The sequence below is a fragment of the Ptychodera flava genome, chromosome 12 (genome assembly GCF_041260155.1).
Source record: "Ptychodera flava strain L36383 chromosome 12, AS_Pfla_20210202, whole genome shotgun sequence".
Taxonomy (NCBI): Eukaryota; Metazoa; Hemichordata; class Enteropneusta; family Ptychoderidae; genus Ptychodera; species Ptychodera flava.
The window spans coordinates 12890990-12915962 of NC_091939.1; the positions used below are offsets into that span (position 1 = coordinate 12890990).

A 24973-nucleotide genomic window follows, 5' to 3' on the forward strand; every position below is an offset into this window, starting at 1 on the left:
TTCTGCTGTGTGACATTATGTGTACAGTAAAATCGAACCTACTCCATTCACTTTCAAGCCAAATCTCACTATTTCTTTTTAATTAGAACTAAATTAACACATAGCAGCTGTCTTCCCTGAAGTCATGTGTCTGCAAAACCTTTAACGCACCACTTGGTTACAGCGTTCCAACTCATTTTCCTCACTTGTCCCCATTGCTGTCACGTTCAATTATTTGAAAGAGTAACTTTTTCAGATCGTGAGATCTTAAAGACGTACAGGTTTTAGCTCTTCAAATTGTTTTATTCATTATTGAACACAATTAGTAAATCATTAATTAAAATTGCTTCGTAACACCAGCTTTCAGGGAAATCACATCAATAAAACTTATTATAAACTACAAAAACATACCACATTGATAATAAATAAAATACATTTTGAAGAGAACAAAAAAAAACTTCAGTTCACTAAATATATGCAAAATATAAGTTCATATGATGTCAGGTAAAATCGTGTGAATTCTTGAATAAAATTTTGCAATTCAGCAATGAATGGTAACTCTACTCGTTCATTGTAATCTCACTGTATGTGACATTTTCATCAAAATTTGCATATTCTAAACTTGACAAAACAAATTTTGGCACAGAATGTAAGTATGGCTATACGGAATAAATAAGAAAATCATTTAGAAAGCAAAACTGCCACTTTTTCAACATTATCTCCTAATGACTTATAAAGCCAAAAATATTTATAATCACAGTCTGTTGAATATTTTCTGGTGGGTACATATAGGAAGGGTTGGTGGAAGATAAGTGACTTGACAATAGATTCTAAGACTGGGTTTTGTAATTTTTTAAACATTTTCTGGAAGACAAATTCAATTTGGATGACCATTTAAAAAAAGAATACTAACAGAATGGAAGAAAACCACAATGTGAGAGCATTTTAACTGTGGCCAGACTTTTATCAAGATCCCTAGCCCTAAGATAATAAGTTTGTGTCTACACAGTATGTGCTCAGAAAGTTTCCATGTATTTGCAAAGTAAATGGATGAATGTTGAAAACAAAAATCAAATAATGTGTACAACATGACAGAGGACAGTAGAAGTTTTATCATTGTTCCAGTCTTGTTCCTACAGTGCCAAATCTGAGATGGGATGCGCCTCAAGGACAGATATTTAGACTCAAATTTTTCCAAAGCATTTGTGATATACTTCTTGTAGGGGCTTGTTTTGCAGCCTTTGTAGCATGTAAAGTTTTCATTTTCTTAGTTCAGTGAAAATCGACAATTTTCCTTTTCGCATAGAATTAACACAGGTATGGCGGCCATTTTGAATTTCAAACATCATTAAATGTTGGGTAATTTACTTCTCTTGTACCAAAATTTCCACAATAAGCCCTGATTTTCACTGTTGATTTGGTAACAAAATGTTTTTAAGTTTCCTTAAGGAAATTCTATGTATTTCAGTTTTGAGGCGCATACAACTTGGAGGAAAACCATTGTGGATTAAAAGGAAGTTTTTCACCAATCTAACGAAGGACAACCTCACGTACAAGTAGTACAATTTAAGAAGATGTGTACTGCATAGCTTGTAATGGAATAATGACTTCTAAAGCAAAATAACAAAAATTTTCAACAAACAATCATATTCTGCCTGTTCAATCTTTGCATAAATTTTTCAATGTACAAGTCATATGTATAAATTTACATATATTATCTACATGAAATAAAAACTATTTGAATAAAGACTAGGCCTTACTTTGGACAATTTTTACAAGTTATATTATGAAAAAGTTCAATCTTTGATAGAATTTGCGAATTTTTACATATTTTGGAAAAGAAATGAACATAACTTTTTACAAATCACATATCACTCAGTGCTTCAAATCTTCAAATTCCAATTCAAACAGACCAATAACTGGTCGGTATTTAAGCAATAAACCACACCCAGCGACAGTATTCTGCAAAATTTCAACCAGTTCACGACATAAGTACGAGAGCGAGTGCATATACATGTATTGAGTGACCTGGTCCAAATAGAGTGGTATGTAACTATTGCTGAGGTGGTTTATTGCTATTATATCATAACATTAAATTGAAATTCTAGTGTGAAACATCAAAAAGGGAATTTTTCTCTAGCTGAAAACTTCTGCCTGTTCCAACAGTGCTGTATTGCAAATATTTTGCTGAGCAGAATAACTGCACAACGCAACGGCTGGAATGTAATAAGCAATAAAGCACATCCAGTGTCTGTATACCACGAGATTTTGACCAGTTTGCGATAGCGAGTGCATATATGAAGTGAACTGGTCAAAATCGAGTGGTATACCATCGCTGGGTGTGATTTATTGCTTTTATATCTTAACAGTATATTGAAATTCTGGCATGGAACGTCAAAAAGAGGATATTTGCTCTTGCCGATAGCTCGCCCGTTTGCCAGCCGTGGTATATCGCGAATATACCACGGTTCTTTTCGTGTCTCGACCGATCAGATCACTGTATTTGCACCATCAGTATACTGGTACGATATAATAAACTTCAGTTAATGGAGAGTTCATTAGTAAATGGTCAACATGTTCTTATTATTGATTTTGGAATTAATGGGATTATTTTTGAAATCACAAGATCTAAAAAGCAGTAGACAAAAAAAAACAAGTGGAATGTTTGGATGCAGCAGTAGCACTGACACACACCAAGCTGTGCAGCATTTGAGTTCACTGTTTAGAACTGTGCAGTGCATACATCTGATTCATACACACAGTGACATATCTACCAGGTGCAACGATTTTTAACCCTTTGAGCGCCAAAGTCAATTTTTGTCGCCTTTATAAAATATACTTCAGTCAATTTTTTTTAGATTTTTGCCACAATGTTGATAATAAACTGTAGCCAACAAAACACAATGTCCATTTGGTCAAAAATTATCAAAGCAATTACAGAAAATATTCATAATAATTGGTAAAATGTTGCACTAAAATTTTGGTGGGAAAAATTACAGCACTCAAAGGATTAATTTTTTTTTTTTCCCAACAAGGCAACCAAAAAAATATGGGTTGACTTTGGTAGTGCTGACTGACACAATTGAGGATTAGAAATGAGTGGTTTTGTAAGTAAGCAGAATTCTACATGGTCCATGAAGACGACTGGGTCCAGTATTCCACGGGCGTGCAGCTACTCCTACAGATCCAGGTACATACGCGGTAATACTCGGTGGTGTCAAGTTAAGCTTTGTATAACAAGTTTTGGAGACACACAGGCATGAGTTCTGTGCCACACATTACTGTCAAAAGCCCATGCTACATATCCACATCTCTGCTGTATTCCATTCTCAGGTTGAATTCCAAAGTTTCTGACTAAATACAAACGAGTATGTCCTTTAATGCTGTATTATCATAACAATATGAAAATAAGGTGATCTTTGAAATATGGGTGCGTAATTCCTGTTCCAGTTTAAATTCAGAAAAAAAAATCAGCGCACTAAATGTTAACTTGGTAATCCCTGGAAGAACTGGTAGTTTTCCTTTTGGTCACTGGTCAGAAGATAGTGTGATAGTTATCGCATCATCAACCTGCTGGCTGGTAACTTGGTAATCCTGGAGGCGCTGGTAGTTATCGCCGTAATCACTGGTCTGAAGATGACGCCACAGCTATCAGTATTGATCTACACTATGGATGTTTCTGTACACGTCTGGCAAGGATGATAAACTCCTCCTACAAAGGACAAACCATAAAATTGGACGGTTTTTGGTTTATGTAGTCGTCTCAACCAAAAAGTACAAAAAGTCTTGACTCTGTCTGCACAATGTACATGCTATCTGCTGAAGTCGATTTACAAACAAATTCTGATTTGCGTGCATCATTTTTTGCTATTTGGTACAGCTCCCACGTCGTACCCCTTACTGTCTGCCCACTGCTTCAATAGTTTGTCCTGGAACAGAGAGAAATATGGGACAGTGTCACCGCAGGACAAAGGGTTGTGTTTATGGTAGAATAGCTCAAAATGAATATTAAATTGACTGCTGTGTCTATGGCAGGTTCAATTTGTTTTGAACTTTAGCATTCGTGTCTTTGATCATTTTATCATCATCATCATCATCATCATCATCACCATCATCATCTTTGTGCTCATATGTGTATGTATGATCAAACAAGGAGGAGAAGAATGACATTAAGCCATAATATATGGGGGAGGGGAGGCACAACTTTGAAAGCCTTAGACTTTGGATCATCATTCATAACTTGGAATATTACACTTAGGTCACCAGAGAGCATGTAACCACTCAGGGCTGAGGGTATATGGGCTGGGGGCTGTGAGCAACGAGCTGGGGAATGGTAATATATGAGCTGGGGGCTGTCAGTATATAAGCTTGGGGCTGTGAGTATATGACCTTAGTCAGGCCGTAATCATTACTGGAGATTCCATCCCTAAGAATTTACCTGACTTTTAGTTAGATCTGTAATCATCTATGTAAGGAACATGTATACACATGTGCGCCGTCACATACACACAAAATGCATGCATTAACAAAGAAGAGCAGAATTGTTTTCTTTGTGTCCAATGTAAATGTTGAATCATAAAAATCACTTCAAACACTTGCAAAAATTATAGAGATGAAAGCGTAAATTTCTAGTTTTGTTATTTTCTGTTGATTTTCAATGAACTTGACAGATGCCTTACCTGCTGGGTTAACTGAAGTTCAAATTTCTTACACAATGTTGCAAGTTGTTTGATGGTGGCTTCCTGGCCCTCTATAGTGGCTTTCTTTTCTTCCACTTGTTTTATCAGAGCTTGACAGTTCTGACAGTTGTCCTGTGAAACAACAAGTTACAAATCACTGTCTTAGAGCATGTACAGATGCTGATACAAACTACCATACCCGATTACAAGATAATGAGTTGATGGTAATCACCGCTTTTAATCTGACATGTTGTACATGCAACACTGAATAAGTGATTTATGTAACAGCAAAGATTGTGATTGTGATGCAGAAGGTTTACGGTGTCCCATGAGTGATATTGGTTGCTGCCAACAGAAATTAAGACAAGGGTGGTCTGTTTTTACCCAGATTTATTTTGCAGCCCATGCTTGGAGGCTGAACCCTTTCAAGATAGATTCCCAGGTAACATACCCGAATCACCCCAGTGTGTTTTGGTTGAAGTCTGACAGAGTGAATTGATTTGTGATTTTTATGGCTTCGACAACTAAAATTAGTGATAACAAACTGCCGAATTTTCATCGTTTGCATGCATGATTTGCGTGAGTCTTGTCATTTCAACGTCATTTTGAATCAGCCTGATTCAAACTTCTTGGCCTTTGATTTAATACAGACTCATAGATTACTTTAAGGTGTTTGCATCAAAGAGTAAAACTACATTTTAATAAGCTTTTTTTTTAAGCTTTTTACCGTGAAACTGATAGAAAAGAAGACCTAGCTTGGTTTGTGGTTTGAATTCAATCACAATATAAAAACTACATCAAGTCATTCCTGGCTGCATTTTGCTACAAACAAGGGCAATATTATTGACAGTGAACTTTGTAACTGCACTGATAAAGTGACAAAGCTACCTTTGTACAAAAAATTCACCGGAATTTCACTGCATTTATGAACTCACGTCTCTAACTTTGAGTGCCTTCATTTTAGACTTCAGAAGTCTGCATTCTTCATTTATTCTTGCAAGTTCTTTGCTCAACTCTTCCAGCTGCTGCTGTCTTTCCCTGAAATGATACAAATATGAATTAATTGATTAATTAATTAAATATGTTTATATTTATTTAATTAATTGATTAATTAATTAATTAAATGTGTTTATATTTATTCCTATAAGTAATCACCGATTAAGCATTTAAATTTATGGAAATTATGTATATAAGTGTTAGATTCACACTCAGGTCAAGGGATACCAATTGTGGTAAGGTAAGAAAAAATTTTGGTTTACATTCACGCTATGTATGTGAATCTCCCACCTTTCGAGTCACTTGACCTCACTCAAGTCACTTATCGACCCCACTCTAGGCCAACTGAGAGGGCATCAACTGGATCCAGGGCCAATATAAACCATTCATACACAATTTGGGCCTTGTCTAAAATTTGTGTTTGTTCTGAACCATCCTTCACATCAACATGATTAGGCTGAAGCTAAACTCTTGTAGTCTGAACATAGATACAGTCATCGTTCTATGCTGTTGGTATTTCACTGCTTTGGATAGGTGCAAAATGTCAATTTTCACTGAGCTTCTGTTATCGAAAACTAATTTTCTTGCATAGTGGAGTACAATGCACGTAAAACATACATTCGCATACACAATAAATCTGTATGAGAATCAATGATGAGGAAAAGGGCAAAGATTTCAAATAATGTGTCTCATTTGTTGGAGGTATATTTAGAGTGAAGTGTGTTTTGTTTTTGTTTGATGAAGGTTAAAGTTCAGGGTACAATCAATAAGGGTGAGAAAAATGGAAACCTAAACTGGGGATTAAAGTAGAAAAAAATTCCACTGTTTAAAAGTAACATGTGACAGCAAATAATTTGGTTATCTGTAAGATGTTAGTTCATATTAATCGTAGTCAATTTTGTAATATCAGGATGTGAACACTCACTTGTGTAACTTTTTTATAACAGAAAAATAAGTCGTATGGTTCAATTGTATTTACAAAGAAACTCATTGCAGGCACAAAATTGGAAATTACATTATTCTTAGTATGCTCATAGTCATTACAAAATCACAGTTTAACCTAACAAAATCACCTTGTGCACATTATGTAGTACATAAAGTCTGAACACTGGTACAGTCTTCAAAACAGACTGACCAAATCACTCACAAACTATCGTAAACAGGTTGGAATACAGCCTTGACCTTACCATGAATTGTCCTTCAGGGCTTCAGCCATTTTCTTTTTCAAACTGTCCAACTTCTGATCCCGTATAGCTATTTCTCGGTCTTTCTCTATCCTGAGTTCCCGCAATTTGTTTTCATACTGAAAAAAAATAAAGGAGAATCATGAATTGATTGAAAGCTTCCTCAAGTAAAGAGTCAAAAGATGACACTTTATAATGACTCTGGACAGGATACTATAACTGCCTTTGCTAGAATTTCTCCATTGAGTTCAATTTTGTTTTGTACTTCAAATAAACAGTAGTTTTAACGTTGTCAAAATATGTTTCAGACCGTCAACTTGAATTTACCCTTCAAGTTCAGAATAACAATGTAGGAAATACAATTAGAGGTTTATTCCTCAGTCTCAATATGGAATACAAATGATCAGAAAAGTGACCACAATTAGAAATTTAGAGACTCTGTATTCTTTAGTTTCTTAACATTATGGCTGATTTAGCCTGTAGGTACTCATCTAAACTGAAAGGTAGAATGCGCCTCTTGGCTAGATATTTAGACCAACAAATCTGTACAATACTTTTCAGGTTTGGACAATAAATTAATGTCTGTCAACTTTGAGGTGTGTAGAACCTTGGAACATCTTCACTGCCTGTATTTCCAATTATATTAAAGTCCTAATTCATGAGCTAAAATAACAGTAGCGGTTTGGATTACACAAGAAAGGTTTGCAAGGAATTTGAAAAAACATTTTGTCTGTGACTATATCAAAATCTTGTGAAGATTATGGTTTAAACCTGAACAAAAAATTCCTTGTCTGCTCTCAGTCAACAATGGCAACACGTGCTGTAAAGTATACTGTCAACAATCTGGGATGTAATAGCCAGCCATTAAAAATGTCTAGACAAATATGTCAATACCAAAAGGTTAATTGCATTTATTTCATCTGCTGAATTCACTGCAGGCGATTTTGCACAACAGACAATAATTAGCATGACCAAAATATCAATCATTCCATAGAAAACACCCAGAGCGTGACTGATTCAAAATAATTAACTTTCCAGAGAGTAAAACAGATACCTGATTTTCTATTATGAGAAGTCACGACCTCACCTGGTGGTACATTTTTAAACGTTTGTTTGTCTGTTGCCATAGTTTACCTTTACCGTATTGTACCTCGCTAACAAGTTACAATTGCCAGTGTCTTATCAATACTCAATGGTGGGTATGATTGTGAGTAGAGTTTGGCAACGCTGTCTGATTTCTCTTTGTTTGGTTGCAGGAAACTCATGTGGTTTCCTTTCATTTCTTTGTATTGCAGAGCACATCTCTTGAACTATTAAAAGATGTGCAAATAACAACTGAGATGTTGTGTTGAAGCAGAAGACAGATATTCAAGTTCAAAACAGTTTCACACAATTCATCACTAGATTACAGTTTCAAGAGAATTATTTTTATATCTGTTGATGGAATTCTACACTTTTATCTTTATTTTTTCTGAAACCGAAAATCCAATTTTTTACCTACAGTTAACACCAAGGAACTAGCCATTACAGATTTCAAATATTGGTAAATTTAAGGCTGTTCACTTCTCGTTATGACAAAAATTTACATATTAACCCCTGATTCTAATTATTGATTATGAGTGTCTTTGCACAGAACATGAGTTACTGTCAAACTGTAGTTTGTAAAGAGGGTACTGCCTCAAAGCGTATCTGATATTTGAATTCTCTGTTGCAAAGGAACTAAGTTCTGTTATTATGACAAAACAGTGTCAGTCTCCACAGGCTCCAGCATAGATTGAATGTTTTTCTCTTTATCAATAGGACCAATCTGTTGAACAATGGGTTATGTTGCCTTTTTGTTAGTTTTTTATGAGAAATAGTCCACCAGTATAATGAGAGCTGAATAGCTACAAAGGATAGATGCCTTTAATGCCAGACAGAGAGAAATGTCCAAGCTTCCATGTGAAAAATCCATCCATTGAATATTGCTACCTCTTCAATAACTGAAATCTCATGAAGTCTGCCTTTCATAGAATATGGAGACAGATGTGCACTTACTGATTTGTTTTGATATTTGGTCAATTTTTTAAAATGTCACATCTTTTTAAATATTAAGTATTTTCTACAAGTATTATGGTTCAGTGGTGAGAGATAGCAACTCACAAGATGGATTTATCTTTTCCTCTGTAGGGAAATGATCTTCTGGCACAGGACAAAAATACAGTGCTGCAATTTTCTTAAGCCCTAAGAAGTACAATTGAAATTTACATCAAATATCAGCTGCTTTTTACACACTAACCTGCTGCTTTTGAATGTATTAATTTTCGATTTCAGTTTTTTCATTTTTTTTTCCATGAAGCCTAAAGGCATTCAACAGACTCACAGAAATCACCAAAGTTTCACCCAAAAACTTTTAATGACTATGCATGAATTTATTTGGCAATAGACCTAGCTCTGTGATTGATACTTCAAAAGTATATACACTATACTTTAATGCCCTTCACATATAAATTTTGTTGATATCCTCCCATCCCTACTTTTCCACATGGAGCTGACCCTTCCATAGAAACCAATGGGGTTGTACCACAGAATAAACATAAACAGGAATTAATTTGAATAAACATTAACTTACCTTGTCAGTTACTTCTTTTATTTTCTTTTCATGTTCCGAATTGAGTTCAGTGATTTGGTTTTCCTTCTTTTTCAAAAGTTCTAACGCATCTTTAAGTTCTTGTTTGGTTTTCTCATGGCTTTCTTTCTCATCCTCATACAGTTTCTTATATTTCTGCTCCTGGTTGTAAGTAAAATGAATAATGATCCGTATAACAAATGGGGTATTGAGATCTCATGGCATAACAGAAATAAATGCGCAATGGTGGCACCAAAAACATTTTACCGGAAGGACATTTATTCAGAAAATTACAAGACTTGGAAAAGCTATCAATTATTTTTTTCACTTAGATTTTCAAATCCTTTGTTACTTGTGAAAATGTTTTTGGAGCCAGTCATAGTTATCAATGATGCAATTGATGCAATTTACAAACTATTTGAAACACAGTCACTGAAAGGTGAGCTTTTACTCAGAGGTCATGGGAAAGCATTTTCAGTTCCATGGCAACTGTTGACCTTTGAACTGAAATAAGCTTATTCAAATTCAAGTCCTTCAGGTAAGGTACTTGTGGACAGAGTTAACAGCCCATTCACCACCAACACAGGATGGTGTTCTCTCGCTTTCTTGCATGAGTTTGATATCAACGCAAAATCAAGGTACCCCGGTAATGTTAGGCTAATGAAATATCTTTCAAAATGATTAAAATTTAGTAAATTTGTTATTCTTGGGAAATTGAATTTCAGACAGTAAAAGTTCAGCTTTAAATTAAAATTAAACACAGAGTCAAACATACAAAATTATGTAACAACCATTGATACATAACAACCAAATGATAGCGAAATCATTCACAAGCATTTTTCTGAAAAAATATATGATTGTTCTGGTTCTTGACGTAATTTACTATTCTACAGAATTTTTCAACTTACCACTTCCTGTAATTTCAACTGAAGGCTGTCATTCTCCTCTTGTTTGGTTTTCAATTCAGCTTTCAGCTGATCCACAAGCTTCTGTAGTGATGCTATCTTACTTTTGTACTGTTTTTCTTTTGCCTGTGTAAACATCAACAAAATACTTCAAGTCAGTGTTTCACAGGGTCAAAGTTCACTCCTTTTATTTTCCGCACAACCATCTGCTGGATATGATCCAATAACAAAAACACTGTGTAATGCATTAAAATGCTGTAATTTACTAACAACATGTCCTCAGTCAAAAATTGGGATCAAATTTTTCAAAGTACCCCACTATCCGTTCCTTTTGAATTCTACTAACAGGACTGTAAAGACTTTGAACTTGCAGAAAATTTCTTCAGATGAGAATACAGATTACAATGGAATGAAACTTGGCAAATTGAAGAAAATGACCTCTAAACTTAACCACTATGTGTTCAGAAAAAGATAAAGTGTGTTTTGATAGGCTAAAATGGTTCTTATACTGTCTACATGTATCTCAAGTGCGGATAATAGAATGTTTTGGTTTTGTCAAACATATGATGTATTAAATTTCCAACTTTTTCATTCCCGTTTCCTCTATGGAAATCATACAGTGCCATTGAAAACAATGGGTCAAGCTAAAATCCCATAACAAAAGGGCGTATCTTGCAGAATTCACTTTGTGTCACAGTGACAAGACATAAATTGTGCATACAACCACCTGTTGATATGAACTTCAAGTCATGAATGTGAACACTACATGGTTTCCATGTACTATAAATGCACTAACCATGGAATCAACATCTGATTTAACACTTTTCTGTCTGCCTTATTAAATTGCACTATTGAATTTATTTCTCTATGTGCTACCATCTGGTATGCGTTAGAAAGATGTACACTGCGCTTGCCAAATGTATGAGACATTTTCGTTGTTTGTCAGGTAGTAAATTGTTGTACATAATCAAATGTTTCTGAGTTGACTGTGCTGCATACAATCACAATGCAAAATTTACAACATAGTTAGGGTTGAGTGTTGACTTTATCAAGGACAGTGGCCATATAATCTATTTTATGGGCAAACAATGTTGTTTTCTCTACATTTTAAGGCAAACCAATTTGAAAACAATTACTTAGTCATTTGAATGTCATTATTGAAAAGTTGAAAGAATTGTCTAGGTAATGACAATTTTTGCAAATTTTTCTCAAACTTCAAGACAGTGGAATGAAAACTGCTATGCTTCAACAACCTAGTCTTCAACATTGTGGTTTCCCTACAGCAAAGTTTTTTCTAAATTTTCTTTATCTTCACATGAAAATAGCCAGATCACGGACTAAATAGAAAAATGTCAGCGTACAAATTTTGAGCTACGTGGCAATCATAGTTGTTTACCTGTAAATCTTTTATCTCTTCTGACTTTGCCGTGTCTGACCTTGCAGTCAAGGCTCGAGTTGGACTGGTATTGCCATCAGGGCTTTCAGTGTCAATCCCTGTAATCTGTAAAGCACCTTGAAGTTCATTGTAATTTTTGATTGACCTGCTGTCCGGCAAAGACCGCCTTGACAGCGGAGGGAATTTGGTCTGGGCACCGGCTACACTGTTTATCGTTCTGGGAGACCCTAAACGCCTTGTTTTGTGCGCTGCTGCTGTGTTCCTTGGTGTCGCCATCTGTGGTAGTTTCCTGTTACTATCTTTTGATCCGACTGAGACGGCCCAATCACTGGCTCCAGTACTGACAGTTACGGAGTAACCATGGTTACGAGATGCTCTTGAGGTCATTAAACTGAAGTTGGGAACAAATTTTGGCTTATGTCTTCCAGCTGACTTCTCATCTTCACAGAAGACTCAAAAATGGACGGATCAAATCCTGAAACGCATTGAAGACAACATTATTACTTATTTGTGATCAAAAATTTAAGATTGAATGAGCAACTTGCTGTCATGCAGCCAATATGGTTCTATATAACTGAAAATTGTAAGATTTGGACAGAACAAAGGCAAAATGAATAGGAATCTTATGAAAAAATTACTGCTCAAACCTTTGATCAATTCCATAGACTTGACATGTGGACAAAGTGTTTTGAGTTGTGATGTAGATATCATGAATCCCTTGTGTGATTAACTAACTTAAAATCTTTTTTTTTCCAACTTGGCGCTGTAAACTTATTTGATGCTTCAATTGTGTGAGGCCTTTTAAAGTATTAGTTAATACACTGTGTATCTGGGTTCTTGTTGTCTAACAAATCGATTTTTTGCGATCAATTCAGTCAATTTCAATGCCGCGATATGCATACCCTGTTTGTGGAAAGAAAGATTAGTCTCCCACAACACGAATTACAAGTGGTACAATGCGCAAAATGCGATTGTTATATAGTACAGTTGTGCGCAACGTATGATATGAACGCCATCGCCTAAAGCGAGGTGAATTCCTTTGGCGTGTTGACGCCTCGCGGTAAAATAACAATGAACGGGTAATTTGTTCGAGTATTAAATCTCCCGTACAGCTTGGGAATGTGAATTTGAAGACTGGAAGCCTCGTCACCTTCTACCCCCATCATGGCCCATGTTATGAGCGTGTCCTCGTCCGTGTCGACAATGTGAATGTCAGTGTGTGACATAGGGAAGGAAAACAAGTCTACTGAGCTCCATAACAAAACATCGGTCGCAGAATAAGATTATCTTTAGCAGAAATTTCTTGTTATACGCCTGTATCGTCGGCGCGCTTATAACGATGACTCAGCTTTGATTGCCTCGGCGAGCACGTTAAATCGATTTCATATGTAAAGTTATGTATGGTGGTCTCGTTCTATTCTTTCGAACGCATACCAATACATAAATAAACGGAAAATAACAACATGTTTACCTGCGATGAATAACCAGGACGGTATCTTGCACCGTTCCTTAAATCACTTATGATCTTGTCAGCTGTGTGTGAAAACAGCGCCAGCGATTTGATAGCGGCGCTCAGCCGTAACTAGCCTGCATAACGTACGGGCAAACAACTGGTACTGAACGAGTACATTAGAAATACTTCTAGTTCTAACTGCTTGGTATAATACACTGACACCGCGAACTCGTGACTCACCTTATGAGAGAACGTTACACTACTGTAACATTGGCATAGAATGTGCAAATCACACGCAACGCTTGAAGTTATTGACACCTGTACAAATATTACACCGTAAGTGTTATCGTCTTCTGTAGGAAGCCATTTTGGCGTTCAGCTGTAACTACGGAAGCGATCGTATTCGCCTACACAAAGGCGAATATAACGAGATCTGCCATTGGACAGAGTTCTGCAAAGCTGTTACTTGATTGGATAAAAGCAAATATTACAAGCAATCAAAATAGAGATCTTATGTCCTTGGCTGCCGAGAACTGAGACGCTCTCCCTTCGGGGGGAAAATTGTTCTCATAAACTAACGGCGAGAGGTACAAGAACAGGGGGCTCTTACTTCTTGTTTATTTGTGTCTGTGTTTGTGTTTTTTTTTCATTTGTTATTTTTAATGAAATAACAGCGAAAAGCTGTTTTGTTAATATTTGTCAAATAAGAGCAGTTTATTTATTTATTTGTTTGTTCGTTTGTCTTTTTGTTTGTTTGTTGATATGTATTTCCGATGGTTAGAATTAGGGTTAGGTTTAAGTTAGGGTTAGGGTTAGGGTTAGACTATAGGGGGAGTGAATAAGTCTAAGCCTAACCCTGACCCTAACCCTAACCCTAACTTAAGCCTAACCCTAACCCTAACCATCGGAAATACATATCAACAAACAAACAAAAAACAAACAAACAAATAAATAAATAAACTGCTCTTTATTGACAAATATTAACAAAACAGCTTTTCGCTGTTATTTTATTAAAAATAATAAATAAACAAACACAAACACATACACACAAACACAGACACAAATAAACAAGAAGTAAGAGCCCCCTGTGGTACAAGTGTTTCCAGTTGTTAATTTGGGGAATATTACGAGTGAACAGTTTTTCATGCATCGATAAACTACTGTCGTCCTTAACTTTGGTACTGTAGGCAAAGAATAAACAACAATTTGTCGGGAAAAACTGGTATTCCTTTTAAAATAAATAGCGCGGTCTGTGCAAGCACAGTAGTCAAAATTAGGAAGGAAAAGAAATTCTGGCTATATTGCATTACCGGCGATCCCCATATTAAAATGTCCTCTAGTGTTGCATATCAGAATAACTTTTGTTTTTTGCATGAAAAGTCAAATCCTTCATCCTTGGGGTTATAAGTACATGGTCAACACAATCACAGTCACATTAAATTCAAGGACTTTCAGGGACTTTCCCAGTAATGTTATGGACTTTTTAAAGTCCAAAGTACCATTTTCCAGGTACTTTTTTTATTACATATAATAATAAATCGTATTTATGATATCATGACCAATAGATTTGTGTATTTATGATATCATGACCAATAGATTTGTGAGTTATGGAAATTGTGGGTGGCTTATTAGTTTTTGAAGACTATCACATTTTCAAGGACCATTCAAGAGGATTTTAAATTCAAGGACTTTCAAGGAGCGAACAGACCCTTCATTTAGTTGAGATTTTGAATCATCAATCACAGCTTCCTGGAAAAAAAAAAATACCTACAATAAGTATTAATATCACACATTGTCACCACTTTTGTGAAGGATTTACAAGCTATAAGTTTAGTTAACTCTCACAGGTGCACACAAGAATGGAATCACACGCAGCACTTGATTGTACATATGTGATCATAGCATTCAATATACCCAATACTGCATGCAAAAGTAGGGCTGATCAATTCATGATGATGTCATAGCTCCATCATTGACATGCAAAATACATATTTGTCTGAAACTATTGATAATACTTTTGCAAATTTAGCTCACAGTAATAGTGAGAGTGGTACGTACTTTGGTATCAACAACATTATGAATGAAACGTACTTAAACAATTATTTGCTAAAGGATATGATCACAAGCAACAGTAATAAGGACAAGTGTTTTGAGAAAAACTTCATTTGAATTTTAGTTGGCAGCTATATTAAGAGTTGCACTTACGTGAAATACTTAGTTAGAAACCTGACAACGCAATAAGCGCCATCTGATGATAAATGCAGTGCCGTGAAATACTACACAACAAATTAACCCTGAGAGACAGTTTTTTCAAATTGACTGAAATGACTTAACTTGTCATCTTTATTCAAAATGTACAAAATCAATATCAATTCTTTTATAATCAAGTTGGGTGAAAAATCCAAGCAGATTCCTGAATGTTTAACATTTGATTACCAACACAAAACCTCTCTTACACAAATATTGTAAAGACAGTAACTACCATGTTCACCATAAAGGACATACTGTATTTTCATACATCCATGCCAATATCAGACTATAGTAATAGCGTTTACTGTAAATAATATCAGCATTGATATACAGTAAATGTTGAGATGTCCACTTTATAGGTTGTTAGTTTTGGGATGTTTCTACAATACAACTGAACGGGCGATACTTGGTATTAACAACTTTGAATCATCACGTACAGAAAATTCTGCTACATTTGTGGAGGAAAAACAACACATAGAATAGGGCTAGTCATGCCATTCATTAATATGCGAAATTACATTTTTGGAAATTAGGCATGCAAAAACAAAGAAAATGTAGCTCAATAGGTGATTGCCAATGTACGATGAACATTAGAAACGAAATGTTATTGGCTCCAACTAGAAAAAAAATTTGTCACAATTTCTATCAGCAGTGTCCCATGCCACATGAGCAGAGGTAACTTTACAAACAAACCTGTACATGCAAATAGCCCTGTTAGGCATTACCATACTGATCATCAAATCAACAAATCGTAAATTTCATTACCCATGAAAACTAATTATATTACCATGCCCTGACCGTCGCATTTTGATTGGTCGAGCTGAACCACGTGACTGACCACAAATACACCCGCGAATATGAATAATAAGATTAACAACTTTAAGTATCGTAACTTTACAGCTCAAACGTAAATCATAATCAATCACAAAATAAAATGGAGCACTTGTAGGTCAAGTTGAGATACTTTTTTCTGAAAACATCTCCAGATTTGCCAATTTTTTACAGCGCGCGTGACAGTGCGTCGCGTGTTGCTCAGTTTCTGGGGCCCAGTTGTCATTCGCTCCTGAAATTTTCGGAAATTTTGACGGTTTTCTTGGGTTCGCTGATAATATAATGAAAATAACAGATTCCGCTCTGACCATTAACGTTTATTTGTGGGCGCGGGCTTGAGGAAAGCCAAATTAACGGGCTCAGAAGGCCTCGCCCGTTATTTTTGGCTTTCCTCTCGCCCTTACCCACAAATAAACGTTGATGGTCAGCGCGTCGCCCGTTATTTCTATAATATTAATCATACAAGCATCACAAAAGGCCTAAATCTAAGTAGTGAGTGCTTTGCACGCCTGTGATGTTATCCTACATGGTTGATTGGAACGATAAGCTCTACCCTTATTACACCACTCTCCTATATCAGGGATTCAATTACAGATGGAATCTTGATTGCACCAGTTGGCATAGATCTGATGCCGTTTTCTGTAGTAGGGTGGTATTTAATATAAGGCACCCTCTCATCATACCAAGTTCTCTGCTACATAAGACAATCAACACAGGTGCACCAAGCAGGTATATGAAATGCGCTTACAGCTGAAATTTTGGCCATTCTTGAGGCATGTAACATGCTGATAATTATAATTATTGCTCTTTTTTTTACATGTGATAAAAGTTAAGATATGATGATCAGAGCCTAATTCACCTTCTGTAAATGCACAAACTCCATAATTACTCAAATTCTTTCACAAAATCTGGCATTGGAGTTCTCAGAGACATTTTGCTGTAAATGATCGTGAAAAATATCACAAACTTTCACACCTCTTTGCATATAAAATTTTGACATAATATGATGTAACATGACTTTGGAACATCATAGTTTGCTTAAAAAATTATAGAAACGTTATTGCAACACCCACAGGAAAACATTTATCTACATTTTTAGGTGACAAACATTTGCCTTGAAAATCTCTTGATATTTGCTTACACTGCAAATAAGATGAAAACACAGATTATCTTCTAAACTACCCACACAAGGAATTGGAAGTGTTATACCATTCTATGTTTTAACATCTATTCTTATTTGTAGACCATTTCTCTCGTCAGTACGACCTTTACGCCTTGCCCGTCTCTCTCTCCTAAGCTCATAGAAGTATTTCAGTCGATGCCATGTTCCAAGGCACATTGTCACCAATCTCTCATCACGGCCATAGAGGGCAGCCTTTGCAAACTTGTACTGCTGCCTGCAACAAACAACATGCAATGTCATAAAACACCTAAAGAATTGAATGTATCATAGTATTTTGCTTGGCATAAACTTATGTATTCTCATGGTATATACAAAGCAAGTCATCGTTGATGACACAGTCCCCTTTTGTTAATGGGTACTTTGATTACAAGTCCTCAGAGAGGATAGAGTCCTCTTCATTAGGTCTGTGACAAAAATACTTTGATACAGATGGCACTCAATGGCCAAGAATGAGTTCCATGGTGATGAAAACATAAAACCAATGTAGGCCACTATCCCAAAGGTCATTACATGAGTCAACTGGGAATTAGTCGACAGGATGTTGCAAAACATTTTTTCATACTATCCTAACACTAACAGATTATCACCGGTACCATATTTCATAAAGTTTGATGCAGTATTTACAACACTATGAGATCAACATCTGTATCAAGTTTCATCAAATTTGACGTTGTATTTGTGGATATATCACTCTAATTAGGAAAGTTCATTACATATGCAATTACAAATTAATTAAAATGACACTGATAAATGTCTTTTTCACTGTTAAAGCATTGTCAGCTTAACATCTGTACAAAGTTTCATGAAATTTGATGCAGTATTTCTTGACATATCAGCCTAATTACAAAACTTCAATAATTGACATGATACTGCTACATGCCGTTAAACAAATTGACGAGCATATGTATGAAATAGGTCAATGTCCTTGTACCAACTTTGAATGATACTGGTGAAAATATGTCTGAGTTATGGCTCAGTACATGAGAAAATCGTAACAAAATCGCTGCCATGCAGCGATATTTGCTCTTACTGTTTAAAAAATCAACACGTATATGTATGACACAAGTCAATGTCCATGTACAAACTTTGATTAAATCAGTTGAGACTTGCCAGAGTTATGGCTCTCGACATGAAAAAAATCATAACAAAATTGCCACCATGTGACCATTATCAGACCATATCGATAAACAAATTGACGTACATATGTACACTATAAGTCAATGTCCTTGTACCAGGTTTTAATAAATTTGCTTGATACATGTCTGAGTTATGGCTCTGTACATGAAAAAATCGAAACAAAATGGCCGCCTGGCAGCCATATTGGATCGCATCACAAAAAAAATTGACGTGCATATCAATGACATTGGTCAATGTCCTTGTACCAACTTTGAATAAAATTGGTTGAAACGTCTGAATTATGGCTCCGTACATGAAAAAATCATAATAAAATGGCCGCATGGTGGCCATATTGGATCGTATAAGCAAACAAATCAAAGGGCATCTGTATGACATATGAAGTAATCCTTGTACCAAGTTTGAATAAAATCGGTTGAGATATGCCTGAGTTATGGCTCTGTACATGAAAAAATCGTAACAACATGGCCGCCTGGCGGCCATATTGGATTGCATCACAAAAAAAATTGACGTGCATATCTATGACATAGGTCAATGTCCTTGTACCAACTTTGAATAAAATCGGTTGAGATATGCCTGTGTTATGGCTCTGTACATGAAAAAATCGTAACAAAATGGCCGCCTGGCGGCCATATTGGATCATATCACAGAAAAAATAGACGTACATATGTATGACATTGGTCAATGTCCTTGTACCAACTTTGAATAAAATCAGTTGAAACATGTCTGAGTTATGGCATGAAAAAATCGTAATAAAATGGCCGCCTGGCGGCCATATTGGATCGTATCAGAAACAAATCGACGTGCATCTGCATGACATATGAAGTAATCCTTGTACCATGTTTGAAAAAAATCGCTCAAGGCATCTCTAAGATATTTGTGTGAACGGACGGACAGACGCACGGACATGACCAAACCTATAAGTCCCCCTGGACGGTGTCCGTGGGGACTAATATGCGCATTTCTGAATTAAAAATGTAAAAACATAATGGATCGACTTAATATTTACAACTCCCTTTGAGCTATGACCCCTGTCATATTTATACAGAAATGCCTTGAGCTGATATGAGTGATAAATACATTTGTGAAATTTGAAGTTTCTGATAAGATATTTAAAGAAAAATGGCTCTCTATGTTTAAACTATATATTTTAAAGTAACGGCAGAGACCTTGGGGTGTTCATTTATCAGACAGCTGAGAGAATGAGTCAACAGAAATGCAATGTTGATACCACACTGACTGTAATGACATTTAGTTTAAACCATTGTCAATTATACAGATATACAGGTAACACTGCTCCCTATGACATACCTCTTTCTCAACTGTATTTTTGGCCCATTCATGAAATCCAATAAATTTGCAAACAGCTTTATCATTGAATGTAAAGTGTGAAACTTTCTTTAGTCATTGAGAGTGCCTCTGCACAAGCAATACATAGTTGACTTTGGAGGAGCATTCAGCAGCATGAATTTCACCATATTTACTTGAAATTTTCAAGCAGCTATATTTTCATCATTAAGTGCTCTCAACAGATGTGGACAGCTTTTTCTGGCAATTTTCTTTTTCAATTAGGCTAAAAATTGATGATTTTTGCAGAAGAGTTTAAAAAAAACACTTTAACCCTTTCACCCCCATTTCCTTGTATAGAGGTCCAGATTTACCATAGAAAACAATGGGTTTGGACCAAACCATGGTGGTGAAAAGGTTAAATCATCAGAAATAAGAGGTACACAAGTATCATAGCATCATATTGGTATATCCATTAGAAACTGCACTTATTTGAATCTCACTGTTCATCATATTCATTCATTCATGACAAGTTTTTTTCGTGTGCGTCACAAGATGTAATCCTAATCCAATTGATTAAGAGATTTACAATTTGTCAGTGTACAAAATATGATGAGGTTGTACCTATCACAGACAACCTTGCAAGACCACTGCTGCCGTACACATCAACCCCTCTCTAAGGACGGCGCAAGGGAAACTGCATGTACTGTGACAGTGAGATGAAACATTTTTCAATAGTAACAATGGCTACTATTCTTGGAAATCTAATCTTCCCATGATACAAATCAAATTAAATATCTAACTGATAAATCAAAACTTACGCTAGGTTAGTTTGATTTTTATTTTGCTGTACCCAGTAAAATGAAACAATCAGAATGAAAGTATTTTTCGGAGCCTACAATAACATAGTATGATCAGAGAATCTGATTTATGTATATTTGTCTCGTTTTTTTTTTTTATGATGCCGCCCTCTCTGACTAGACTTCTTTACAAAGTTGTAAGGCATGGAATTTATTATATTTACACTGTAACGACACATATCTCTCTGGAGAGGCTCAATAAAGTGTTACTCATGCTTGTGGAGGTCACCTGGTTATGCTCCCTGGAGTGTGAATTGACAGATGCACACACATAGTAAATCTGTTTTTGAATTCAGTCGTCCCCATGCAGGAATAAAATCAAGGTATGAATCCCAATCACTGTGGTCAAACAATTTATACTGCCGTAGTCCCGAATATATTTCTCGATGTTTAGTTCCATGAGTGTTGCTAGTCTTGTTGAAGTATGGTGAATGGCAAACTCCCTTGTCAAAGCAAAAGCCGTTTCTGGAAATCATACCATTGGGTTTTCTTTATCGTTTGATTTGCCAGTTTTTTTTCCGAAACAAAAGAATGCCTGGATACATTTGGCATCATGATATATGGGGCAGCACATCAAAACAAGTTAACTTTTACATATCCAGCACACCTATACAGCTGCAGTGATAGAGGTCAGATTTCAAATAACGATGTCACTGTCAGTGAAACTGAAGGCTTCACTGTCACCAATGCTAACCCTAATATGTCCTCCTGCATATGATACTTTTAAGCTTCCATCAGCTTGCGTCAACACCATAATCACTTCGACATTCTATGACAAGCTTTGCTTTGTTCTAATAAATATGCCATTTCAAACTAATGCATCAGTCATAATAACTGACAGTTGTGTGTCAACACTTTGTCAGAAGAGGCAGCGTGAGATCTCTCAATACCGCCGTTGAGGGCAGTGTTCATATCACCTACCTAATGATTTTCTTTGCCTGCCTCAGGTATCCCCTCTGCATGAGACTTTGTGCCAGGAACAGTTTGCATCTGGACTCTAAAAAAGGCTCACCGAGGGACCATGCCAAGTACAACTGTTGAAGTGAGATTTTGCCAGCTCTTGAAGACTAGGTGTATTGGAAAAAAAAGACAGAGTGTCATTACAGGAGTATATCAATAATTTATTGATATACTCCTGTAATGACACTCTGAGGAAAGACTAAAAAGGGAAAATTCTGGTATTTAAATGAGATGAGAGGAACATAAATTTCATGAGAGTAAAATATTAATGCCACTGTAAATGATATGAAAATTCAAGTTTAGGAGTGTGATAAAAAACACACCTTTATTATGTACAATGTGATGTTTCAGGTTCCAAATTTTATAAACAAATTTTGAAGTTTGGCAAGTGGCACAAAAAACTGACCATTCACAAGGATGAGCAAATGCATCTTGTATCTGTTCATCCTCAGACCAGTGTCAGCATTCCTGCAATCCTGTATATATGTTCATAATCACATAAGGGATCGTCTCAGATTGTCGCATAAGTTCAAGAAGCAAAATTTATTCGTTTAGGGGGGGAGGGGGTTTGACCTCCATTCAATTAGTGAACTTCACTTTCGCACTTTTATGTTATGATTACAAGTTCTCTTTACATTGTGTGTAAAAATTAACAAAAACTGCATACTCATACGAACAAATTTTGCTGTATATTTCCGACTCATTCGTGTCATACTGATGACGGTTAGTACCCAAATTTGATTGATTACTTGACGATGTAATGTGGTCAGGGGATACATATTCTTCAGTAGCTATAGCAAAATGCGACATTGTACTTACAGGCAGGCATCAACATTTCGCACTTTTGAACTTTCGTTTAGGGGGAGGGGGTTTTGATGTAAACGAAGGAATTTCGTTCATGAACTTATGCGACAATCTGAGACGGTCCCTAAGGGCAATGGTATTTGTTAGACAGTTCAACTAGCAGATGGCAAATTTCTCTGCCCTGATTAAAAAAAAAAAGGAGTTCGTGGTACTGAACTGTGGACTGCTGGTTTTACTTATCCCCGCATCATAAACACTGCATGAATTTTTACTCTTTTGAAAGCCTTTATGCAATAATGAGCATTGCATATCTTGCAATGGTATCCAGCATCTGAAATCAGGCAAATAATACATATTCTGGCCCTTGCCTTGTTTCAAACAGTATGTTATTGGAGTACAATTAAAATTGAATCAAATCGAAAGAGAACAATAAAAGATAATGTATCTACTGGGCCTTTGATGAAATATTAGAAAGTTGCAAAAAAAAAGGGGGGAATTATAAATTTGAATAATGAAACTTACACAATGTATGTAAGTATCTCCAAGAGATGAGTATGCGCCACCAAGAGTTGATAACCAGGAAAAAGCATCTTCCAAATGAATTCGAACATTTATCTGCGGAACCATACGATTTGACCTTGGAAGAAAATGTGGAAAAATTAGTCTGTTGCTATAGCATATATCTCAAAATTTGTTCATGCCCTATAATACCAGGGTCTAAGGATCAGTTGAAGCCTTCTGTGAATCAAAAACTATGCAAGGAAAGGAGACTATGGCCTTTTACCACCTCGGTTTGGCAATCCTGCCATGAACATGATGGAAATACCCTGGACATAATATTGCAACTGTAAGCTTTCCATATTATATAAAGTACTAGCCTGCTGACTGATACATGTGTAAAATCTAGAAAAACTCAAGTACACCTTCCTTCATTGCTTAACCTTCCTGCCGCTATTAAAATTTGGAATAACCATCATTTTTTTGTTGCAAAGCTCGACCTTCTGTAGAGGAAATGTTGATGATAGGATCATGCTTCAGTATGGAAACAGGTTACCATTTACGAATTGACATGCATGTAACTGTAACGTAAAGCTATAGCCCTCAAGAGTATAATGAAATAGGATGTAAAATCATGCACATGAATATCATTATTGTATGTATCAGGTTTAACCTGTTCACAATTTCGAAAATTTACGGAAAATATTAACCAGACAATCCTGCAGGCAACTTTTCAAAGTTGCCTGCTAGAAAGTGTTGGTCCCTCACGGAAAATTGCTTTCAAGTTATTTTTGAGTGATCACATGTCAGTTTGTATAAAATGTTTAATGTAATTGATGCAGCTAGTTGAATATGCACAGAGCTTGCACATATGACCAGCTCGTACCCGACTGTGTTTTGTCAATAATGAACATTGCCTAGCTTGAAGGCTGGATGTACACGACTGAAACAAACAATTTTGTTTTTTAAATGATTGCTGTGTTACTTGAACGGGATTGATGGTAAGGATCCTGTCAAGCCGACAGAAATACTTCATTTGAAACTGATGACCAGAACTTACCACGATAAGTCTTGTCCAATCTGGAGCAAGCTTGCTTGAATATTTTTATTTAAATGTATAAACATTATAAAGTTGTTTGCAGATAATTTAAGATTTTTTGCAGTTTTATTCAGTCGTACACTCATCACCTTTTGATTTGCAAGCCTTACTCTCTTCACAGTGCAAATGTATCTGATGAAATGCTGCAAGAAGTTATGCGATTTGAGCAATTGGCTCATGACACAGGTGGCTAGCACTTGATCCATCATCAGAGAAACTTTCGCTATCTCCGTTTGAATTTGACCCTTCTCTGTGAGTTCACCAGTTGACGGTTCAGGTTGACGATCTTGAAATCTGAGGTATTTATCCTGTTTATCACTTCCATCACTTTGGTTCTCTAAAGATGTCCTCTCACTGATGAAGATAGATTCTTTTTGAAAGACGATGATGAACTGTGGCTCATCACGATAACGATGTTGCATGGTTGCTTCCCGCTTGCTCTGACTCGTCTCTAAGACTTACAAATTGGAGCAATTTTAGAGAAAAGTAGTAGTAATTGGATACGGGTTACATTGTCGTCATAACGACAGTTTTGCTAATGATACACAACTGCAGGCCTGCTACTCCATGACGCTTCAAATAACAAGAGTTCAGTTCACACTGAATCACTCTGTGGGATACCTTGTTTTCCCGCAACATAAACAGTGTAACACCCGTCTTGCGTCATTAAATTATTTACTTTAAACAGAAAGACTTCTTCCTTCGTTGAGAGAATTCGTAGATATAATGGAACAGATGAATTCGGTCTTCCAACGTTTCAGCACATCAGCAGCCTAGCCGAACGAATTACACACGAGTTCCTGTTCAGCCTTCTTTCATATGTCAAGGGTCATCCTCGTTCCAATCAATATTTTCCTGAAAGAGATT

General features: G+C 36.1%; 2 protein-coding genes across 4 annotated transcripts; both read right to left on the minus strand.

The window, feature by feature from the left end:
* Positions 1–261: 261 nt before the first annotated feature.
* On the minus strand, positions 262–13601 carry LOC139145044 (uncharacterized protein PF3D7_1120000-like). 3 transcript variants are annotated; one of them, XM_070715968.1, is made up of 8 exons: positions 13441–13601; positions 11748–12222; positions 10355–10477; positions 9450–9608; positions 6842–6957; positions 5594–5696; positions 4659–4790; positions 262–3691 (listed from the first exon to the last, which is right to left on the minus strand). In XM_070715968.1, exons 2-8 carry the CDS (start codon positions 12132–12134, stop codon positions 3647–3649), a joined length of 1065 nt encoding a protein of 354 aa, XP_070572069.1. In that variant the 5' UTR covers positions 12135–12222; positions 13441–13601; the 3' UTR covers positions 262–3646. The 3 variants fall into 3 exon arrangements, with proteins under 3 accessions (XP_070572069.1, XP_070572067.1, XP_070572068.1); XM_070715966.1 differs by having other exon boundaries at positions 262–3908; XM_070715967.1 differs by lacking the exon at positions 13441–13601 and adding an exon at positions 13219–13352 and having other exon boundaries at positions 262–3908.
* Positions 13602–15511: 1910 nt separating this feature from the next.
* LOC139145047 (uncharacterized) lies at positions 15512–24929 on the minus strand. The gene is made up of 4 exons (XM_070715974.1): positions 24068–24929; positions 23032–23146; positions 21667–21812; positions 15512–17678 (listed from the first exon to the last, which is right to left on the minus strand). Exons 1-4 carry the CDS (start codon positions 24526–24528, stop codon positions 17495–17497), a joined length of 906 nt encoding a protein of 301 aa, XP_070572075.1. The 5' UTR covers positions 24529–24929; the 3' UTR covers positions 15512–17494.
* Between the last annotated feature and the right edge of the window lie 44 nt (positions 24930–24973).